Raw genomic sequence first — 14,470 nt, 5'->3', positions numbered from 1 at the left:
AATTTTGGGTGTATAGGATCATGTTAAAAACACGCAGTTACTAGTAAAGCTATATTTCTTGCAACATTCAGGACTTCTAAATTCAATTCAATTCAGTAAATACTTACTTGAGTCCCTTTCATGAGAAAACGCCATTCCAGAGGCATAACTAACACTACACAGCCCCTGCCACAAGGAGCTGACTGCGTCCAGAGCTGTGCTGACCTGGGCAGCAACCAGTGCACGTGCAGCTTCTACTGTTTAAATCAAAGTGAACAGTTCAGTGCCTCAGGTGCACTAGCTACATTTTAAGTGCTCAATGGCCAGATGTGGTTACCGACTCCCATATGGGACAGGGCATTGATCTAGAACACTTCCATATTCCAGAGAGCTCTACTGGACAGTGTTGCTCTAAGGCAAGAAATCTTCCAGTTCAGGAGTCATGTTGTCCCAGCTTTGCGGTTGGAGTGTGTGCTCTTTGAGCAGTGTGTGGGGAGCAAGCAGTACCACTATCAGGACTGACACTCTGACGTGGGTCCGGGTTCTGCTTCTGACTGAGGTTGACCTTGGGCAAGGCCCTTCACCCCTTGCCCCAGTTTCTTCACACGTAAAGCAAGGACATAAGACTACAAATTTCTACAACTCCTTCTGTCCAACTATCCTGTAATGCTAAGAGCGAATTGGTAGAACGTCCTGTGTGTGTGTCTGTGTGTGTGCGTGTGTGTGCATGTCATAAATTGACACAGCTAAAAGAAACTACAAAGAAAAAGTTCATCTTCCAAAATAATTTTGCTTTCGTTTTAGAAATTTCTTTGCAGATTCACTCTCATTTCAACTCTAAATTCTACTCTCTAAAAGAAACTGAATTTTTAAAAGAATGTACTCTAGCCACTCTGCTTTGATGCCTCCCCTCCCAAGCAGCAGACTGCAATTCTCTGTCGCCAGGGCAGTGGTAAGGAGTGATAGATGCTGGAGCTTGGTCTTGGACTGTAGTACAGTCTAGATATAAGATCCCTACCCCACCCCCCAAAATCATAAAGTAACAAACCCTACGTTCTTTCTATCTAGAAAAATAAAACAGAACATTGACAGAGGTCCTTCAGTGTTATGAGGTACTTAAATCCTTCATCTCACCTAAGGACTGGCCAGTGTTAAGCCGGGCAATGTCCGTTTGCAAAAGAATAGCTGACTTAAGAAAAATTTGCATTTCCCTTAACTCTATAATGTGTGCCTACACATACCGGTATTTCTTAAAGAAATACAAATTCTATTTCCTTTTCAAATAACTATCTTCTTCTTATGGTGTCTCTCAAGCCTTAGCCCTCTAGATTTTCTTGTGTGCCTATATTCCTCTTTCCCATATTAGCTGGGAAACTAATAGTTTCCTTTTCTTCTTCTTCTTTTTTTAATCTAGAAGATGGAGAACATTACAGGAGACTGTGCCCAGGATGTGAAGTTTTGGGTGGGACGTTTAGTTCAGAAGGCCCAAGAAGGGTTGGTTTGCAACAGTTTGTTGTTGCAAACAAATTCAGCTTCTCGGTGAAAAGAGTTCTGGTTCACCCTCTGATGCCCTGGGTGGGATTCAAATATGAGGGGTTTTGGTGAATGAGTTGGGGAGCTTGGGTCTCAGGTCTTTACAATCAGTCCACCTTTCTCTTTTCGTCATTTCTCCTTATAACTGCTGTGGAAACAACTGAGCTGTGGAGTTTGATGCCAAGTCTGCCATTTTGGGCAAGTTTCTCAGCCTTTTTGAGCCTAAGTTGCCTGGGCTGCAAAGTGAGGATAAATAATAACTGCTCTCCACTTTACAAGACAGTTTGAGCATGTGGGGGCCTGTGGACCAGCAGGAGCTGTGCCTCCTGATGTGGGGGCAGAAGCCTGGGCTGGCGTTGAGAGTGGGGAGGGGACCCAGGCCGGCCACGTCCTGACTGTCTGACCTCTGGCAGGCCTCCCATGTTCAGTTTCTCTTCAGTAAAATGAGGATTCCAGGTAACTCAGGCTCTGGGAGAATTCATTTGTTCCTTAAGCCTCCCTTGCGTCAACCTTCTAACCACTCTTCCTGATTCCCTTTTCCCCCACCAGTGACCTTTTGGAAACATGATCTGATCCTGTATGTCATGCCCTGCTTAAAACCCGATGTGGCTCCTTGGGGCTTTTAGGGTTTGTCTAAAACATTGCTAGTTTTAGAGCAGAGAGCCTTGTGTCCCAGGAAACCCTCCGTTAGTTGACCACACCATAGAGCAGGGGTCCCCAAACTATGGCCCGCGGGCCGCATGCGGCCCCCTGAGGCCATTTATCCGGCCCCCACCGCACTTCCGGAAGGGGCACCTCTTTCATTGGTGGTCAGTGAGAGGAGCATAGTTCGCATTGAAATACTGGTCAGTTTGTTGATTTAAATTTACTTGTTCTTTATTTTAAATATTGTATTTGTTCCCGTTTTGTTTTTTACTTTAAAATAAGATATGTGCAGTGTGCATAGGGATTTGTTCATAGTTTTTTTTATAGTCTGGCCCTCCAACGGTCTGAGGGACAGTGAACTGGCCCCCTGTGTAAAAAGTTTGGGGACCCCTGCCATAGAGTCTAGCAGAGCAGCCAGTCTGTTCCCCACCCATCTTCCTAGAGCTCATCTCTCACCACTCATCTCTGTTCACCTACATGATTCAGTGCACACTGGAATTCCCTGGGAGTGTTTGACAAAATGCTGATGCGCTTGCCCTGCCTCTTGAGAATCTGATTTCATTGTTTCAAGTGGGGCCTGAGTGTGGGTATCTTTTTGAAGCTCCCGAGTGGCTCTAAGGCACAGCCAGGGATAGGAGCTACCGCTCTGTCCTTTCAGATTTCCAGACACCCCACATGCTGTTCCTGTGCCTGAGCAGACCTCTCCCTTGCATTCCTCCCGTAGGCTAATTCCTGCTCATCTTCATCCTTCAGAAGTCTCTCCTGGAGCCCTCCAGGGAGACGGAGCTACACCCCTCCTCTGGGCTCCCGGACTAGCATGGGCTTGCTTTCATCACAACACGGTCATTCTGCATTATGATTTTTGGTTTACTCCGATCCTCTCCCTCTTAGGTCTTGAGTTTCCTTCAGGAAGATATTTTATCTTTCCTCCTTATATCCCTGGAGCCAAGCAGGCTCTGGCATATTGCAGGCTCTCAGTAAGTATTTAGTGAACAAATTAATCAATACAAGGCCATCTGACCTCTTGTGAGTTACATTCTAAGAAAGAAACATCAACACAATAACCCTGGTATACTATAGGAACAAGAAGTTAAAGAAAAAACAGATCCAAGTACCATATACAGTAATATAAACAAACTTATAAACAATCCCTGATATTAAAATTAAAAGAAAGGCTTAGTTTTGCTCTTTTGTGGATAATAATTTTTTTATCTGTTCCAGGGGGAGAAAAAAACTATACGTTACAAAATTCCTCTCTTACCACCATTACCTATCATAAAATTGTGATTGGCAATGACTCTCTGACTAACTCGCTTTGGCCCTCTGTTATTCTCTTTCTTGTTCCTTGTTCTTCCCTCAGCTGGCTATCCTTGCATGTTTGCGGAGAGGCAGGAAGGTTCACTGTTTTTGTCCTTAAAACTCTTTTATCGGCAGGCTTTCTGATCTTCAAAGCAGCCTGTATTCGATGTGACCCCACTCCCTTGACTCCCCATGCTGGGGATTGAGAGCTATGAGTATTGTTGTCATTTTGACAACTTGCATATTTGGACAGCCTGGGACAGCCGGGTAGTACAGACCTCACTAAATCTGCAAGATTTAAAGCAAGTCAGCATTTCCTAGCCCCCTTTCACCTCTAAATCTAGACACATTGAAAAATTGACACCAGACTCTGGAGTTAAGCAAACAGTAAGTTTATAGGTTCCCTTGCCTTTGACCCACCCCTGGCAACCCCCTTATCCTCTTTGCTTTATTGCAATTGAGTCTTTGCAGTTGGTGTTCCTCAAACTCTCCCAACCTTTGTGGTTATATGTAGTGCTTGACCCTGGACAAGTTTGAAAGCTACGATGATGAAATTCAGCTCACACAACGAGCCCTGTCTCTGCTGGAGGAAAACAGGTTCTGGGCTGGTGTGGTATTCCCTGACATGTATCCCTGGACCAGCATCCTACCACCCCATGTGAAGTACAAGATCCGGATGGACATAGATGTGGTGGAGAAAACCAATAAGATCAAAGACAGGTGATGTTACAGGCAATCTCAGAAGGCCCTGGGCATCCCCAAGTATCTGTGGGAAGGGGAGGAGCCACCTATTTCCTCCTAGGACAGGAGTCACTGGGAAAGGCAGAGGAACATTTCAATATCAAAGAACTAAGATACCAGTTGGTGGGACCAAAAGAGCCCAGCTACCCTGTCTTCATACCCTCAGCTCAGCACTTCTCTCTGGCTGGCCTTGGTGCAACTTGGTAGAAACCTCCAAGTATTAGATTATCTTTATATAAAGATTCTGCAAATGGGATTTCTTCAAAGTCACTGAAAAATTATGTTTGGTACAGAGTAAGGGATGGAGACTGAACTCAGTATCTAAATAGAGAAAAAATTAAATGAGAGGAAATAAGAAATATTGTTAAAACTCAAAGTAGAGCCCTGGGCAGTTGGCTCAGTGGTAGAGCATCGGTGCAGCATGTGGATGTCCTGGGTTCGACTCCCAGTCAGGAAACACAGGAGAAGCAACCATCTGCTTCTCCACCCCTCCCCATTCTCTCTCTCTCTCTCTCTCTCTCTCTCTCTTCCCTTCCCATAGCCATGGCTCGATTGGTTTGAGCAAAGTTGGCCTCAGGTGCTGAGGATGGCTCCATGGTGTTTGCCTCAGGCACTAAAAAAAGAAAAGACTTTGTTCCTGAGCAAGGGAGCAACAACCCCAGATGAGTGAAGCAACGCCCCCTAGTGGGCTTGCCAGGTGGATCCCAGTTGGGGCATATGTGAGAGTCTGTCTCTCTGCCTCCTCTCCTCTCACTAAAAAATAAAAATATAAAAATAACTCAAAATAGAGTCCTTAAATGAAAGCAATTACAAGTCACATGGCTAATAGTCATACCTGAGATTTAAATTGTGAACTAGAAAATAGAATTGAATAGCTCAGAAAAGATTAGGGAAAGGTTTCAAGAGAGTGAGCTCTGAGTACCTGGTGCTTGTGAAGCATGTGTGAGCTATGTGTTCCCATTCCCATCCTTCACCCCTCCCTGTGGTTTCTTTCATAGGTACTGGGATTCTGGTCCCAGAGCTGATTCCGTGGAAGACCTTCGATACATCTGGGGAGGGTTTGCCTATCTGCAGGACATGATTGAACAGGGGATCACGAGGAGTCAGGCCGGGGCTGAGGTCCCAGTTGGAATCTATCTCCAGCAGATGCCTTACCCGTGCTTCGTGGATGACTCGTGAGTTGGAGGCTCCCAATCCCACTCCTGGACAAGCTAATCAGGTTGTTGGGTTGCTGGGTAGGGTGGGGTGCTCCCCAGGCTTCAGGCTCTTTGGAGAGACCCTGGGAACTGGGGCCAGTTTGGAGAGAATGGAGCTCTGGCTGAAGAGTCGGCTTCTCCCAGGCTCCAGGCAGGGCCAGATGGGCAAGTGAAGTGGCAGGGAGAAGGGAGTTAGTGTTGTGGGTGGAAAAGGGAAGGTGAAAATTAAATCTAGGCAAGTAAGGTGGGGGAGGGGACAAATGCTTTTTAAATGTCCACTACATAGTATGTTTGGTATGTGGAAGGGTTCTGGTCAGACTGTTTGCCCAATGATTGCCAAATCAACACACAAGAACTCTGCATTGCAAGTAGGTCCGGTTCCTAGGAGCCTGGGAATAATGCAGCTCCTTACCTAATTAACATTCCTATGAGGTATGCTTACTGAAAAGGTAGAAGAATGTGCTGATGAGCTGAGGTCCTCCCTGCTTGCCCACCCCCATCCCCAGGCCTGTACATTTGTTGGCCAGTCACAAACTAAGTGAGTAGCCTAGTGTTTTCTGAACATGCACTCAGGGGATCGCAAAGAGCAATAGAGAGGCAGAGAGGACTGGGAGGGCTCTTTACCATGGTAGGTGGGGGCAGAAATTGTAAGTCTCTCTTAGTACAGAGACAGAGACTTGTAATTGGCTTAGGGATTCAACTCCTAGGAATAACTAGGAAGGTCACCATAGTGTACATGTGTGTCTGCACGGTTCAGGGAGAAGAGAAACACGCACATCCTGAAAAAAGGAACAGTCAGATTGCTAGCTGGCAACACAGAAAAATAAAGCCCAGTATGGACACAGGAAATACTCTTGCAACATCCTAGTCCATTTCATTTGCTTTCCTCTGCTCTACAGAAGACTAAAGAGATAACAGTGGCTATTCTGTAGTCAGTTGGGTTTGGACAATAGCCAGACATGGAAAGTGGAGCCAGGGGAAAAGCCCAGTTCCACTTTTAGGATCAGAATGGGAGTGACTTAGGGAAGTGGGGTAGGCAAGGAAGAGACAATAAGGATTCTGACCATTTAGTGTGTTAGAGCCCTCTGGTGGCAGGTCTCAGAAATGCGTGCCTCATAAATTTATAATTCTCTCTCTAGGGCCATCTTGGGTGAAACCCTCCCACACTGGTGAACGGAAAGGCAGGGAAATCTCCTTTGGTCATCCAGCAGGCTGCAACCTTTTAATACACTGCACTTTTCCCTGGAGAAAAGTGTTGGGCCCTTCTGGTGACACCCAGCAGTTTTCAATAGATAGTAATTCTGAGAGATTTACAACCATATCAAGCACAGTGTTAAGTTTACAGTAAAGTAATTCTAGATTATCAAATCTACCCTGCTTACTGGATTGGATATCCATAGATTTACTCCACATCTACCTAGCTGGTGGAGTCAGTGGCTATTGGATCACTGATAGATTTATCGATAGCCTTCTGAGATTGCCACACTGATTAGTTATTTTGTGCCTCTTCTTGCATGACTGGGGTTTGATTCTCCAGGGTAGACAGTGCTACTCCCTTGGGGAACTCAAGTATTGATCTCACTATCACCAGTTCTCTTTTATTGTGTTCCACATTCTTGGACTTCAGTGTCAGTTAACATATATCTGTGTATTCCAGTCACATGCCTTATCATCAAGTCTGCAGTCTTTTCCTGCAAGATCTTCCAAGATGTAGGTACTATGTAACATATAGTACGATTTTATTTACACATTTGACTTCCAGAACATGCATCTGGGCTAATCAAAAAGCTACTATTTTGCTCAAAAGAAAAAGTAATTCTCCAGGGAAAAGTGCAGTGTATTAAAAGGTTGCAGCCTGCTGGATGACCAAAGGAGATTTCCCTGCCTTTCCGTTCACCAGGGTTTTGTTCTCAGCAGTCATTCAACAAACATTTACTCCATGTCTGCCACATGCAGGGAATGCTACTGTTCTGCTTCTCTCCTCTTCAGTTTTATGATCATCCTGAACCGCTGCTTTCCTGTCTTCATGGTGCTGGCCTGGATCTATTCTGTTTCCATGACTGTAAAGAGCATTGTCTTGGAGAAGGAGTTGAGACTCAAGGAGACCTTGAAAAATCAGGGTGTCTCCAACACAGTGATCTGGTGTACCTGGTTTCTGGACAGCTTCTCTATCATGGCAATTAGCATCTTCCTCCTGACAATATTCATTATGGTAAGCCAGATGGAGAAGGCGCAGAAAATCATGGATAGTTTTGTTCCTTCCACCTTTCCTCCTGTTAATGAACTTGTGCCTAGATTAGTCATCTGGCCACCAAAGTAGCATGACATGTAACTGCCCAGTGATTTCAGCCACAGTGGAAGACATTCAGACAACCTCTCCCCCAAAAGGCCACTGTATCATAGCAAATTCCCTGCTTCCTCTTCCTCCCGAGGGAGCCACAGTCTACATAGATGATCTGGCTCCTTTCCCTAGACTATCTGGAGGAGCTGCTGTTAGCAGAGCCCAGCTCAGGACTATTTTATGTGCAATGGATTCTCTCCAAACACAGAAGAAATGAATACAAGGAGTATTTCCTTGGAATTACTGTCCCAGCCCCCAGCTGGGTGGGAATGAGGAAAGCCTTTCCAGTGTATTAGGAAAGGAGACTTGGATTGTTTATTAATTATCTTCATGGTCTCACCCCCCCCCCCCCCCATGGCTTGACCTCAGAACATTCTGCTGCCTGCAGAGTCTTCAAAACCTCTGTTTCAAAGGATGTAATCTGGAGTCTATCCTTTTTCAGAAATAGGAGTGTTTACGGCCTCAGACAGCATGCACGGGTCCATCCTCTACAAACGTGCAGCTCCCTCACAAGCTAGACTTGGAAAGCACTATTTCATATGATTTCACACTGCTTTTTTATTTTTAGTTCCTCCACAGTAGATGTTTTTTATATACTTGTTAAATGATAAAGACATAAATTTAGTAAGGTATCTTTTTAGATTTATTTGATGAGATTTGGTATAAGTTTTAAACCTCAGGCTTTGCAAGCTCCTGATATAGTGGCACCAAACTAGTTCTGCCTCATTGCCATCACCATATTCAGTGTCCCTTTGCACTATGCCACATGTGTGTTGATCCACAGACTCTGGTTAAGTGTGTGCCCTCCATACCTCCATACTGGACCCTACCTGGTGCCTACCTGATTTAGGAATGTTCCATCACCTGTTCTGTCCAACTGACATATATCCATTTAAACTAAATCCTGCCTCTTCTCTTTGCAGGAAAATGTACGATGTTTGAGAGGTTTTGCTTCTAGTGTTGTACTGTGATCCAGTGAGCTGTGGCCTTAGCGAAACCCTGTGCTAGTGTGCTATCCAAACCAATGCTGATGTAGAGGCCCTTCTGCTCAATATGACCCAAGCCAGATGTGGCTTTAAATATGCAAGGGGTCTCAGAGATCCACAGAAATAAGAGGAAAAGCTGAGCACCTTGTCTTCCTCTAGGGGGTCCCTTCTTCTGTTCTATTCTTCGTTCTTGTACTTTCCCCACTACCAAGACATTTGTGTCCTCAGAGAGTCAAAATGCATACCCATCTGACTTACATAATGTGCATAAACAAGCATGACAGTGTGCAATGGCCATGAGACTTGCTGATAAGTGACATTGAGATCTCCTTCCTAAGAATGAGCCCTGGGACTTCAAAGCTTTTAGGACGTGAGGTAAAGAATGTTCAAGAGTTTCTTGTACAAAAGGGTTTCGTTTGGGGGAACATTGTTCCAGTAACAACGGAAACAGAGCTTTCCACACCAAAATAGGATTTTCCTCTTAATGACACTCCCATCTTCCCCTTGTTCTTCCTTCCCACCTCAACTATGCAGGAAAGAAGCTGGAAGCTGGTACAATAGGAAGCTTCCCTTGTTATTCAAGCTGTTAAGAACAAAAAAGAAAAGTGGTCTTTAGAGGAAGCCAAGACCAATGAAAATGTTGGGTTAGCCAAACGAATTTCAGCTCTCTTAAATCAATGAGAAATTATATAGCCCTGAAAATTTGAAGGACTTTGCTTTGAACTGAGATAAATTGATTTCATTCTTCTGAGAATAGATAGCAACAACCATCTTAAAATTCTCCCAGCCAAAAGCCAGAGGTTCAGCAGTGGACTTGCTTTTATTTTATTGTGTGTGATTGAGGAGATTAAGGAAAAGGAGTGAGCTTTCCGGGGTGATGTGAAGACTTCTTTGACACAGAATCAGGATTAGATTTAGATTTCCTCAAAGTTTGGTTATAATTAAGCATGGCTCGCTTCTACCTCTCTTTGCCATTTGTTTTATTCCATTTTTAAGAATCCATTCCATCAAAGCCCCTCTGGCATGAGAGCATGAATAGAGGAGAAATGGAAGCAACAGCAGATAAATAACATATTTGTTCTACTCAATTCTCCATGCCCATGACAGATACTGCTAACTGGTCTCTCTCCCACCCTCGAGAGGAACCCAGCACGTAGGACACCACTGCCTGTTCATCAGAACCAATTCAAGGGATGAACCCTATTTGTGTCTTTATGTTTTCAAGTACAGAGCAACCTATATATATTTGGATTTATGTGAAAAGGGTAAAGTCCTCATTGAATGCCATAACAAAGGAGAACCAAGAAGGCCTAATCAATTTGAACATTTCCATTTATTCTCTAATGTATGTAATTTGGAAGCAGCCCATTTATAAAATAAATAGTTTGGACCTATTTCCTACATAGCCAAAGTGATTGAATCATTAGTTAATGTGAAAGGTACTGAGTATTATGCACGGATTTATGAAATGTATCTGTGTGATACTATGGATGGGGGGGTACTAACCTACTTCCAAGTGATGTGGATTAATTACTGATATTTACACCTATGTGAGTGGTGAATCTCAGAATACAGGTACAGATGATTTAATCAACAGGCCAAGCCCTGGGCAAAATGTCAGAGCTTGTGGGTAGTCTTTTATCTCCCTCTTTTTTTATTTTATTATTATTGTTGTTTTTATTTTAGAGCATGAACCCATTGCTGCCTTTATATGCTATAAAATCAGTTTATTGGTAAATTCCATCTCCCTTTTTTGTTTCTCATCTGCTCAGTATATCCCAGAGCTGTTGATGCACCAACACGTCCTGTGCAGATCTTCTTCCTCGGTTCAAATCCCACCAAGCATTTGATTAATTAACACATAATAATTAGTTGGTACTGATAATGTGTTAATCTCCTTGGGAAATGGCATTCATAGAATTTAAGGAAATAAATACAGATGAGTGTGTGGGCTGTGGGAATTCAGGTGCCAACAACAGGCTGGTGGGAGAGATGCCTCGGAGGCAGACGGCTTAGTAAAGGCCCTGGACTCGCTCACAGAGGTCACCCACTGAGAGCGACACCCACCGAGAGGGACGTCCCCCCAGTGGCGGGTGGAAATTATTGACTCCAGTGGCCTCTTTGGTTTCAGCATGGAAGGATCCTCCATTACAGCAACCCGTTCATCCTCTTCCTGTTCCTGCTGGCTTTCTCCACCGCGACGATCACGCAGTGCTTCCTGCTGAGCACCTTCTTCTCCAGGGCCAGCCTGGCCGCCGCCTGCAGCGGCGTGGTCTACTTCACCCTCTACCTGCCGCACGTCCTCTGCTTTGCCTGGCAGGACCGAATGACGGCCGGCCTGAAGATGGCTGTGGTGAGGGTCCCGGGCTCGCCCCCGCGCAAGACACCAGTCCTCCGTTGTCTGTAGCAATCGCCCTTCCAAGGGACCCACTTTGTCTTTTGGCGCCAAGGGCTGTAGTAAGTTTTAAGGCGCCGGGTAAGAGTGGGAGGGGCCTGGCAGCTTCGCCGAACCTGCTCGATGGGTCGCCCTGGGAAGTAACTGGAAACCAGCTGGCTCCTAGGTCCCCTTGTGTACCCACCAGAGGAAAACAGCTGGTGCGTTTCGCTCTGTTTGACTAGACTGGGAAGGAAGGGAGCTCACCCCCCTAACTATTCTGTCCAGAAAGATGTTTCTGTGAATTAAAAGATTTTGTTTCTTGCCAGAACTTCAGTTAGGGCAGCTCTCCACGTGTCTTCCTCAGGCTCTGCCCCCGCAGGCAGGAAGGGGGCAGATATGACCCAGGCCCCAGCCAGGCCCTCTTGCCAGGAGAGGTCTCCAGAAATTGGACCTTTGAGAGCCCGAAAGACCTCTTAGTTCATAATTCCCAAAACACCACTGCCTTTTTCTCTAAGCATTTTTCAAATAGGCTATTTCCGCCCTCTCATTAGCCAAGCTAAAGAGCTCTGGGCCCTGGAGGGTGCAGTTTTTCTTTTCCTCCAGAACCTCCCTGTCCACCATTCTGTGTGGTAGAGTGGAGAAGGGGCCACCACCTCCTTTTCTTTGGGGAAAGAGTCTAAGATGTTCCCATAATTCAAACTTATTTGGCTCCAGACCTACCACGGCATCTGCCTTTCATTTCTCCTGTTAAATAAGAAACTACTTGCTGCTACTTATAGCACTCACTTTTCTAAAAGGGTCACAGTGGGCTAGTAGCAGGAAATCCTTCTGACTCTGCCTGGGGGTCAAGCTGGGCAATCTTGACATACTGGTTAGACGGTCAGGGTTTTGAGGCCACAGCGAGATTGTTGGGTGTGTAGATCCACCAGGAAGCTATAGTTGTGGCAACTGTGTGAGTGAGGGCTGGGCTGAGATTTTAAAAATGTTTTTTGCAAACATATAGCTAAAGAATCCCTTCTTTTTTGCAGAGAAACATTCTGCACACCACCCCAGGTCCTCCAAACTAGGGGGCCTCTGGGCAGAGGAGTGGGACTGGCCCATCCTCTGCCTGTGCTTATGCACCTTCTGTCAGGTCAGGGGTCCCGGGGTGGGGGTGGGGGGCAGACAATTCCTCTTCAGACATCCTTCTCTGCACATGGCCTATTCTGTTGACTAGTACTGTCCACAGCAGGGGTCGGGAATCTATGGCTCGTGAGCCAGATGTGGCTCTTTTGATGGCTGCATCTGGCTCGCAGACAAATCTTTAATAAAAAAATAATAATGTTAAAAATATAAAACATTCTCATGTGTTACAATCTTTCATTTCCTACCTCTCATGTTCATGGTTGCAGGTGGCTGGAGCCAATCACAGCTGTCCTCCAGGCCAACACCAAATTTTTATTGGATAATGCATAACGTACACGGGTCATTGTATGGCTCTCACAGAATTACATTTTAAAATATGTGGCATTCATGGCTCTCTCAGCCAAAAAGGTTCCCAATCCCTGGTCCACAGGGAATCTGAAAAAAAAAATGAGTTTCCCCTGTCTGGAGAGGGGAATAGGTGAGGTAGTCAATGTTCTCTGAGGCATTTCTGGACTCTGACAGACCTCAGGAGGTCATGAGAGCATCCCTGTGTGGCCCCCCTAGCCTGTTTTAGGAGGCTGATGACTTTATGGACCCTTCCAGTGGGCTCCTCACAAAGCAGCTCAAGTTGGCTTCTTTGTTCTACCAAGAGCTGTGTGATCTAAAGGAAGAGGTAGAAAGAAGGGGGAAAGGTAGGTAGGCAAATGTGAAGACCGTCTTCAGTGCATTATGCTGTGTCGTCGTTGTCTCCCCCATATGGAACTGTGTCCTTTGCGAGGTGAGAGGTGGCTCAGTGGGTAGTAGGCTGGAGTCTGTGAGACCTGAGAGGGGTTCCTAGAATTCTCGTCCTCGGGGAAGACTGCCGTAAGCCCTCTCTGAGGTGGCTTTTTAGCTGACACAAGAGGACCCTCTTTTGGCTCTCCTCCCTACCTCATGAGCATCCAGGTGCTGTCGGGTTGACTAAGAAAGTCTCTGCTCACCTCGTGCACCCTCTTTGCCCCACTGCAGAGCCTGCTGTCTCCTGTGGCATTTGGGTTTGGCACTGAGTACCTGGCTCGCTTTGAGGAGCAAGGCCTGGGGCTGCAGTGGAGCAACATTGGGAAGAGTCCCATGGAAGGGGATGAATTCAGTTTCCTGATGTCCATGAGGATGATGCTCTTTGATGCTGCTCTGTATGGCTTGCTTGCCTGGTACCTTGACCAGGTGTTTCCAGGTAAGGTTTCCTACTCATAGGGTAAAAGTAATTGGGCTCTTCAGGTCCCCAGCCCTCCCCCTTTCACCTAGTTTAAACCTCATTCTTTCTAAACTCTTTATTTGGACTCTCAGAACCATCATTTGAAACTGAAATCCAGGAGTGAGAAATCCTTCAGTGAATGCTGTTGGCTCTACATTAGATATAGATCCAAATCCTGATCCCTAGTCACCACCTGTACACAAGCTTCCCAGTCCAGGCCTCCTCCTTCCGCTCTCACCTGCTACCAGTCTGCTCTCCCCAGTGAACTCCAAGATCCTTTCCGAATACAGGTCAGACAGTGCCAACCTTCTGTTCAAGTCCGTCCAGTGCCTTTTCCCCTTGTTCAGAGTAAAACTCAAAGTCTCAGCCCTGTCCTACAAGATGCTTTATTATTAGCCTTCACCATCTTCCTTATGTCCTATCACTCCGTGTTTCTCTGCTGCAGCTACAGCAGCCTCCTTATTGACAGTTCTTCAAGACACTGAGTTCATTTCCTCCTCAGGACCTTTGTACCTGCTGTTCTTACTGCCTGGAGCTTGTTTCTATACTCTCTCTCTCTCTCTCTCTCTCTCTCTCTCATATCTGCAGGCTTGCTTCTTCACTTTGTTTAGGTCTCTGTTCATATTTCCTCTTATCACTGGGATCTTTCCAGACTGAAACTGTCTAAATACCTGTCCCTATGTAAATAGTAATCCTTTAGTGCTGATGTCCCCTTATCCTACTTTATTTTTTAAAACTCGCCGTCTGATACGATATTTCCTTATGAGTTTATATATTTATTTTCACATTATAAGAGAAAGTTTATTTAGAAAGTTACAGAGGTAGTGGAAGTGAGCCAGCTGGGCTGTGTCGGCTCAGGAAACAAGTTACAGAGGCAGAAGAAGGGCCCCTGGAGCTCAGGAGAGAGAAAGGCCAAGGTAACAGGCCTGGAGTAGAAGCGGGGGAGGGGGAAGGGGCGGGCATGCTGCCCAGAGGGAGCATGCATCTGTATGTTTGTGTATTGACTCTCCAAGT

At 45.7% G+C, this 14,470-nt stretch overlaps 1 protein-coding gene across 4 annotated transcripts in view; it reads left to right on the top strand.

Moving 5' to 3' along the window:
• ABCA4 (ATP binding cassette subfamily A member 4) overlaps window positions 1–14,470 on the top strand; it is a 152,654-nt gene that overhangs the window by 75,498 nt on the left and 62,686 nt on the right. For all 4 annotated transcript variants that reach the window (XM_066268707.1, XM_066268705.1, XM_066268706.1 and 1 more), the window contains 5 exons: window positions 3,971–4,176; window positions 5,196–5,372; window positions 7,383–7,605; window positions 10,852–11,073; window positions 13,231–13,435. In XM_066268707.1, coding sequence (XP_066124804.1) covers window positions 3,971–4,176; window positions 5,196–5,372; window positions 7,383–7,605; window positions 10,852–11,073; window positions 13,231–13,435 — 1,033 coding nt within the window. The remainder of the gene's footprint in view (window positions 1–3,970; window positions 4,177–5,195; window positions 5,373–7,382; window positions 7,606–10,851; window positions 11,074–13,230; window positions 13,436–14,470) is intronic.

Source organism: Saccopteryx bilineata, chromosome 3 (assembly GCF_036850765.1).
Source record: "Saccopteryx bilineata isolate mSacBil1 chromosome 3, mSacBil1_pri_phased_curated, whole genome shotgun sequence".
NCBI lineage: Eukaryota > Metazoa > Chordata > Mammalia > Chiroptera > Emballonuridae > Saccopteryx > Saccopteryx bilineata.
Note: the sequence above shows the minus strand (reverse complement) of the source record. Positions and strands in the feature narration are given on the sequence as shown.